Source organism: Phoenix dactylifera, chromosome 2, assembly GCF_051530095.1.
Source record: "Phoenix dactylifera cultivar Ajwa chromosome 2, Ajwa_hap1_PhDact_Kaust_v1.1, whole genome shotgun sequence".
NCBI classification, from domain to species: domain Eukaryota; kingdom Viridiplantae; phylum Streptophyta; class Magnoliopsida; order Arecales; family Arecaceae; genus Phoenix; species Phoenix dactylifera.
In genome coordinates, this window is record NC_143191.1 from 40302728 (window position 1) to 40311583 (window position 8856).

The 8856-nt window shown below is 36.4% G+C and overlaps 1 protein-coding gene across 3 annotated transcripts; it reads right to left on the reverse strand.

The window, feature by feature from the left end:
* Positions 1-813: 813 nt before the first annotated feature.
* Positions 814-8141, reverse strand: LOC103710671 (putative galactinol--sucrose galactosyltransferase 2). Of its 3 annotated transcripts, none has more exons than XM_008796522.6 (14): positions 7727-8141; positions 6453-6712; positions 6203-6293; positions 6019-6067; positions 5791-5882; positions 5120-5227; positions 4877-5005; positions 4349-4759; positions 4117-4258; positions 3790-3857; positions 3551-3685; positions 3240-3460; positions 1458-1546; positions 814-1334 (listed from the first exon to the last, which is right to left on the reverse strand). In XM_008796522.6, exons 1-14 carry the CDS (start codon positions 8029-8031, stop codon positions 1053-1055), a joined length of 2382 nt encoding a protein of 793 aa, XP_008794744.3. In that variant the 5' UTR covers positions 8032-8141; the 3' UTR covers positions 814-1052. The 3 variants fall into 3 exon arrangements, with proteins under 3 accessions (XP_008794744.3, XP_026661873.3, XP_026661874.3); XM_026806072.4 differs by having other exon boundaries at positions 6804-8135; XM_026806073.4 differs by lacking the exon at positions 7727-8141 and having other exon boundaries at positions 6385-6523.
* Between the last annotated feature and the right edge of the window lie 715 nt (positions 8142-8856).

Sequence of the window (8856 nt, forward strand, 5' to 3'; positions counted from 1 at the left end):
TTTGTTCATATTCTTGATAAATGATTTGACAACCATATGTGAAAGGCTAGATAGAGACAATATAAATAGTAGGCTAAAGATGGAAGCATCTTATATAGGGCTTCAATCCTTGACCCAACCTAGGATTCAGATCCAATATTAGGTTATCATGTTTGTGTTCTGGTTTAAAAAAAGGTAAAAGATTTATTCGAAGTCATCATCATTGCATTTTTCTTTCTTTTTGAATGAAAAATGGCAAAAATCTTAATCCCAAAATGTTTTATTGGTTTGAACAAATTGCAGCCATTTGTGAAACATTCCTTCCTCTAAATCCATTATTCTAAGACTGGTCATGACCATCCATCAGATACTCTCTCAGATACTCTCATCACTCGAGTTATTCTTGTACCTCCATATGATAAGATCACAACCATCCAAAAAAATACACTTTCCTCTTCCAACAATTACATACACCACATTTACTAACATAATTTGTAAAAATTAGTAAAATCTGATGCCATGAAAACTGACAACAAAACATGCTAATCACAACCATCTTATACTTGTACTTCTTCCTCAAGAGCAAGTTATTATAAGGAAGATTATTTTATAATAATAAAATCTGATGGAAAGAAAAAGTCCAGACATCTCATATCATCCATTTAGTGCCCCTTTCTTTTGATCTGTTTGCATGCATCTTATGTGCAAAAAAATAGCTCAACTGATCTTCATATAGACTGTTTTCTTTGATCTATAAGTTGACCCATACAGTCAATATACTTTGCTACTGTTGGCTAAGTTTAAGAAGAACTTATATATACGTACACACACAAGTAAAATGGATTGACCTGCAAGAATTCCTGGTTATGTAATAATTTCATACACTAGGGAGGTCTTGTATTCGCAAATTCAATGGAATAATGATGAAGGAATGTCAAAGTCGATATCTACAACTGATATCTGCAATTAATTGGCTTGGGCTTATATATAATCTATTTGACTGTTACAACAATGATATAATGGCTACGGGGAAAATTATATCATCTAACGAGGATTCTTCTAAAATATGAATCCTAAAAGTAAATCTCTGTCTCCCAAGAATTAATCCCTAAAGGAATGGTTAATGTCAAAAACTTGTCTCGTGTATCGTATTGGAACTCCACGTTTTTCGAGTTCACGATGCAAGTTTTGGGTCTTATGTTTGAATATGCTCCAAAAGGACCAGATCCTCTCCCTTTGATGCTAAATCGGCATGTAGGATTCCCATCAAAAAAATCCATCACTTCTACAGCTCCACCAGAATTGTACATTTTAATTAATCCAACAGGTGCAAATTGAATACTTTGATTGTAATTCTGAACAAAAAAAAGACAAAGAATTAACGATTAGTAAAATTACTTTGCTGTTCTTATGTTTATATTTCTGAATTGTCTGCAGTGATAACCGTTCCATTGGACACAAAATAATGGTCAACTAACCTTGATTGGAGTAATTGTAAAAACTTCAGATTGCAGAACTTGTAGTGAGACAGCCAATAATCCATTCCTTGGCAATTGATAAAGTGAACCTTTATTTTGAAAAGACACATACAAAGATCTTTTGATATCAGATCGCCAAAGAAAAAATGAAATTGATTTCTGACAGGTAATTCTACTTCAAGCAAAGGCATCCTCAAATCTAACGACAACAAGGAGAGTAGAAAAGGCAAAATTTTCAAATCTTGTGGAGAATTAGTATATATAACAGGTTATTGCCTCAATAATTACAATCATACTCAAATCTAGTTTCAAAAACTGTTCTTTTCTTTCCTTTCTTCTTAACAAGTAGTTTCAATTAAGTTTGGAAAATATTTAACATATTATACAGGACCTATGCTTAAATAATGCATTCACCTGAATTTAACTTAATCTATTCAAACCAGATGCATGAGGAAAATGAAATTCTGTGTTGTTCATGAGCACAAAGCTAGTCTAGGTGGGCTAGAAAAGAGTAACTCAGTCTTATATCTTCAAACCTAGATCATCTTCATTGGCCTGTCACTTTGTTAGAAGGTAGTTTTCAGTTTGATGTTGACCACTGAAGAGAAAGTATTTATGCTCTTGGTATATATTCTTAGTATGTGTTTTGTAGGTCTATTTGAACTTAGAAAGTTCCAGTCAGGGCTTGTTTTTATAACTAACAACAGAAATTAAATCAAAACTCTCTCTCTGATAAGATGAGTGATAAATTTGGCTTTATGCATGTTCAAAATTCATCTATATCTTTGATAACATACTAATTTAGATATCAACGTTAGACGTTAAAATCTGTAAGTATCAATTTCCATTACAAGTGAATCAATTTTGTACTCAGCTATAAATGTTGTTGTTTTCCCTTTAAATAATTGATTTAATTGAGAAATGCTCGAACTCTTGAATCCATTATAATTACTAGCTATGAGAATTTCAAGCTCCAAAATTTACAGCAAACTGTATTTTGCTAGGATACTTGAGTCAATTAGTAGTTATTAAGAGTAATCTCAACTCAATTCACCAAATTAGTACCAATATCTCATAAAAAGTTGATTGTAATTTCAACTATATTGATAGCACCTACTGTATATTTCTCTACATGTAGCACTCATCTTTTTCTGGCTGACATTGTCCAAAGTCATGCTTTGGAGGTCATATTTATATTGTATTTTATAATATTTTGATTGAATCCTTCACGTTAGTGTTTCTTTATGTATTCTCTTTATGCACCATGAAGATAGATAGTCATATGGATGCATATTTAATAAAAGGGAAGTGTTCTACGTAACCAAAAAAAAGAAGTGTGCTATCAATGGAGAAGTCCTATGAGATGTGTAATTAATCTTACTCATGAAAGAAAAGTTTTATAATGTGAATAGAGCTAATATGTGGATACCCACTCAACAGCCCAAATGATGTTGGTCTTCACCGAAAGACTGGGGATTTCGCACTGATGCTCGAGCTATTGGATATGTTCTACTATCTCTAAATTACTCATTAGCAAAAAAATCATATGATTTGGAAATCTCTAGCATATGCATTGCTTATGTATCTAGTGGTAAAAAGTAGAAATTTAGATAATACGAGCAATGCATATTTTTCACTATCAGATGTATTGATTAGGGATCTCCAAATCATATAATTTTTTAACATCCAATGGTTTGAATCATTAATTCCAGGTCCCTGGTCAGACGGACCTTATTTGAATTATTGTAAGGATACCCACATATTAGCCCATGATATACTCACCAGAATTGAAGGAATAAACTGCACAATCTCCAGTCCAACCATTCCCAGCAACCTCTTCAAGATACTCGATGTCACTTGGGCTAATATGACCAGTGAGGTATGTTGGCTTAGAAATTGGGATAATCTGTTTTTTGTTAAGATTTGGCCAGGTTCCAGCTCCTTGGCAATTGAAAATGCCAAGAACTCCAGTATATGTATTCAGATTCCAGATCTTCAGAAGACTGCGTAGTGGAGTAATAAATGATAATATTTAATCAGAAAACAGACATTCGATTAAGATGCTGAAGAATTGCTCCACTGGGAAACTATACCTTTTTCCATCCATTACTGGGTCATTGAACAGACAATCTCGTGTAGGCCTCCCAGGGTATTTAGCCCTTAGAATGGACCCATTGGGAAGTACAAGCTTTTTAAGTAGCTCAAAGTTGTGCTGATTAGGTTTGTCGCTGTAAAATATATAAATCATTGTATAGATCACTACAGAGATAGTAACTTTGGCTCTCAGCTACTCCTAAGTACTTGATGCTAGTAAACACTATGCACAACTTACCTGACATAGACTCCACAACCACCCACGGCTCTTGCAGCTGCATGAAACTCAGCAGAATTGTGGAGGCTCTGAAATCAAGTTACGATGACATAACAACCAATAACATGATTACTATAAAACAAGTTAAAAGATGGCATGACAATAAGCATGAAATTAGATAGCAACAAAATAATAACTGTCAGGTCCTGTTCAAACTATTTGTATGTGGCCTCATTCATCAGCTATTCCTGTTCCTATTATGGGTTCCCTTTCTGTTACTGTAAGAATTTTCATATCCTGATAAACATTAGTACCATAACTAATAAAGTTGATCTCTTAGCCTCTTACATAGAACATATCCCAATCTGGGACCACAATCTCTCCAAAAAAGATGCTATTGAATGCAACAGCAGCAACATGCAGTGTCTGTGATGTTAGGTTTCTGGGCATAAAGTCATCTGATGCTCTGGTAATGGCACTCACATTTGAACTGAAATAATAAAATATATGAATAAGGATCTTTGTCCTAGAAATAATTGAATCATAAGGATGCGAGGAAGCTCTTTCTTTGTTGCATCACCTGTATACAGAATCTGTGTTCTGACCCATGCAGCATATTATGTTATTGTCCTGAAAGTTTTTAGATATAGATTTTTCCAGTGCCTGCTGGAACCTATGAGTCAGGGAGACCCGGCCACCATAACCTGCTGCAAGGGTTTCAAGAATATTCTGTACATCTACTTTAACGCCGTCCACATTCTGTGACACAAGATAGCTGTGTAGATCACCATAGAATTCGTACGCCTTGTTTGGATCTATCATGGCAACACCATACTTCTCCATGCAGTCCATTGTTAAGTCTCTGGAATGTGCAAGATTTCCCGGAGATTGGAGAGGGTATATTAGCTTGGAATTATATTTCTTTGTTCCTGGTGCATCTGGATGAACTCCTCCCCAATATCCCATCAGCGCATGCCAGACATAGACATACCTATACATTGTTGCAAATAGTAAAAGAACACATGGATCAAGTATTCATTTACTATGAATTTTATATTTAAATGAATTTTATGTTGAATTCAAATCCCGGAATGATAAAGCTACATACTTCACTCCAAAATTCTTCTTTATAGTCGCAACAAAATCCTTTAGCGAGTTTGGTGCTCCATTTGTAGCAACATTTTTGGAACTCCTGAACTTGCTGTTTTCTCTAATGCTGACTAATCTGGCTCCATACCTGCAGATTGGGAGATAAACACGGTAGAGAAACTAAGATAAATTCTTGAGCTGTGTAGAAACCACAAGCAGAATGTCATCTCAGGATGAAGAGAAAGTGACAGGGAAAACATACTGAGATCCTTCAATGGATGGTTCACCTTCTTTCTGGAATTCATTAGCTGTGTCTTGCCAACCATCATCTATTATCAGAAATTTTGCTGGAGTACCACCTTCCAATAAACTAGATCAAAAAAAAATGGCCAATAGGATTAGTTGCCCATGACATTGTGTAGGTCTACTTATTGAGTTATATATACACTATATTTGGAGCATATATTTTCAGCACATTGATACAGGTAAAATGGAATATAAGAGGACTGCCACACATTTGAATGTGAAGTGTGAGCATTGCTGATTTGACTGTATACATGTAGTCTAAATCGATAACGGTTACAGAAACTCAATTTCAAGTCTTGCTAAGACCACTAATCTACCGAGTGCTCTATAGATATAAAATCTGAACATGGTACTCCTAATGTCTGCAGATATAAATATTCATAACTTTATCTGCAACTTCAAGCAAGAAAACTCATGAGGTCAGAAATCAGCAAACACTCAGTCTGTCAAAGGTGTATAGTAACATAAAAGCCGAACCTTACATCAAAAAGAAAGAAAAAAAGCAAGAGCGTCGACATATCTGTGTGCACCATGGTACTGTTGAATACTGAGATGAAGACAAGAAACTGTGACGATACAACAACCAGAGTAAAATGAGGAGAAAAGACATGCTCATAGATAGGATACCTCTTCAGGCCATCTTCAATTCCCCGGGGATTTACATCAAAATAGAAAGCATCCCAGGTGCACCAACCAAACCAATCCAGCATTGCAGGCTTCTGGTTCAATAAACAGAGCAAGGCCCATGGTTCTTTCTTAGAATATGACTAAAAGACTTTTCAGCAGTTTGGTGTTACTGCCAACTGAATTGATATATTAGAAAAGCAAATGACGGCCACTGGAGCCTATACTTGCCTGTTTATATTCACGCACTGAAAAGGTTCCTATGTGCTTTTCCAGTATTCTGTGAATGGTTATAGATGCAAGGAAGGTCAAATTGATAATGATTAGTGAAGGATTGATCTCAAAAGAAGCAAATAATTTCTTGTAAGAATTTGATGATATCAGACGGTCTTCATTGCAGTGCAAAGGGACCTACTTCATAGATTCCTTCATGAGGTCAAAGGGATTGTTCCCATAATTAATGAATACTGCTTCTAGGAATTGAGATGCTTCCACAGCAGGATCTCCTGTGACAATGTTGTGAAAAGTTAGATCTAAGAAGGGGACTTACAAATATCTGAGAATAGTTGAACTAGTAACTTAAATAAGAAGCAGCACCTATCTTCTGCCTTCAAATCTTGAAACAAAAATTCTAGCATTAAGAGGATGGACTGTAAGTTTTCTACCGCTTTCGATGCAAAACTCAAGTTCGTCTGAAGAATTCCCTTGCAAACTGCTCCTAAAGGGACCATCGAGCACTGGCAAGAAGAGAATATAGTGAGTGGGCCCATTAGAAGCTTCATGGAGTCCTTTGTCAACACCTAAATCTTCTCTTGCTTCCATAAGCAACATTTGTGTCTCCATGGGTATATCACTTCCTGAATTTCCCATTCGAGGTATCATCCACCAGATCTTGAACCTGAATAAGCAAAGTAGTCGATGATCCCTGTATGACAAGCACACAAGAAGAATTTCATTAAATGAATTCTAATTCCTCATAATTGCCTCAAAGTGTAGTGCTCACAAGAATTGCATACCAAGTTGCACGGCTACGGAAGGAAAATTTTTTGGTCCAGCAAAAGTTCTGGCTAGGCTTTGGATTGCTAGAGATTTAGGCGTAACAATGTTTGCAATAATAAGCTGCAAAAAGATAATGTACATGCATGCCTGACAAATTGCATTATGGATGCTCTGATATTAAGCATTCAAAAGCATTGGGCAATGGTTTCTTTAAATGGTGTGATGTTTTTGCATCTGACAAACATATCAGTGGAATTCTGTCCACCACTTATACCTTGCTGACATAACTAAACCAAGTTATGCATTCTAATTTCTATAGTTTAGAGATGCCAAAGTTAGGTTCAGACTTGTTCAACAAATGAACCTTGCCATCGATGCGGGATTCGCTTTTAGGATCAAAATGCGATCCACCAAATCTAAGTTCTATGACCATCACCTAACCTTATGTGAACCCTCCAAATTGGAACTAAAAAGTTATCATTAAGCAGAGAGAGTCTATGATAGTATGATGAACCCAGAGGCATATTTGACGGGTAGGGAGGTCCAATTTCTTCTTTATGCAATACAAACTCAAGTAGCCACAGATCAAGCCTTCAAGGTTTCCAGGATGTAGAGATTAGACGAAGTGACAAGAAAGAAACTTTTGATTCTATTTTCCAGTCTTTAAGACTACTTACAAGACAAATAACTAAATCTAATGGGAAAACCAGCTTTCTTAGACATATTGGTAAAGGCAAAAGCTTGTGCTCACAAAGGCATTGACTAACAAAATTCTCAGCTTAGGAAGTCCAAAAAGAAGAAGAAGAAGAAGAAACGAAAAGAAAAGAAAGCTCATTGGGATTTCCCGTGGAAATCCAACAAAATTATATGAAATTTCATCAACAGCATTCATGGCTGCCCCTCTAAAATAAATCTCATGGACCAGGATTTAAAATGTTACCGAAGAACACCAAGCGTGAAGACATGGCGGGATCCCTTCCTATCAGATACCGCTCCTAAGAATGCCGAATCATCAGTCTTGGATGGGGAGACGACGACATTCTCGGGTACTCTTGTGAGTGCCTCCCTCCCATTAATCCTTAAAACCCCGTCTTTGATGAGGGTCCTGGTAGCCAAACGCATGGAACTCCTCCAGATCCTTCGAGATCTGGGGTACCCATGTCGGAGGTGAAGGTGAGGATTGGGAGAAAGGAAGAGGGAGGAGCCGGCGTGGAGCTGGACGGCGCTCGGGGAGGGAGCGATCATGGTCTCCTCTTATCCTTCTCTTGGGTAGCAGGGGAGTCCGAATAATTTCGACCGTTGGAACGGTATAGTCTCCCTTCTCGGATATTTCCCGGGAAAGAAGAGGTGAGAGGGGCTTGAGATACGAAGAGGTATTTATGGCCAACCACAGCCTGAGCTGATCTTTTCGAATTGTAACGCACGTGCCGATATTTGGGGAGGAATTGCTGTCGGAGGGGAATCTCTGGTTGGAAATCAATGAATCCAAAATAATATCTGCCTAATTCTGATTGCTCGATTTTTGATTTTTGGATGATAAGAAGCCTTTGGGTTACCATGACATCCATCTTTTTTTTTTTTTTTTTTAGTCATCTTAATTGAAGGATACGTCCAAACAAAAAGAAAGACAATATAAACATGCTTGTATTGCCTTTCAACGGCATTTTGACATGCAAGTGAAAGCCACCCAGACATCATGTGAACTATAATTATTCATTTGCTTGATGAGCCTCGCATCAAATATAGATTAAGATCCAAAATATTTTATACTATAGGTAAATGTTAGTGCCATTCTTCCTAGGTTTGAGTAGAATTTGTTAAGTGTATATCACCCACTATAATAATGTTGGAAAGTTCTCCCTTACCCTCCTAGATAAGCTATGGATAATATTTTATGAGTTGAATGCACAATGACGACTAATAATTCAATAGAAGTAAAAAAAATAAAACAACTAAGAGCGTAACATCAAACTAAAAAAACCCCAAGAGCACCAAGCGAAAATCTACTAATAAATGAAATGAAAAGTGTAAGAGGTTCATGACAATAAGAAAATTTCAAAAACACAAAAA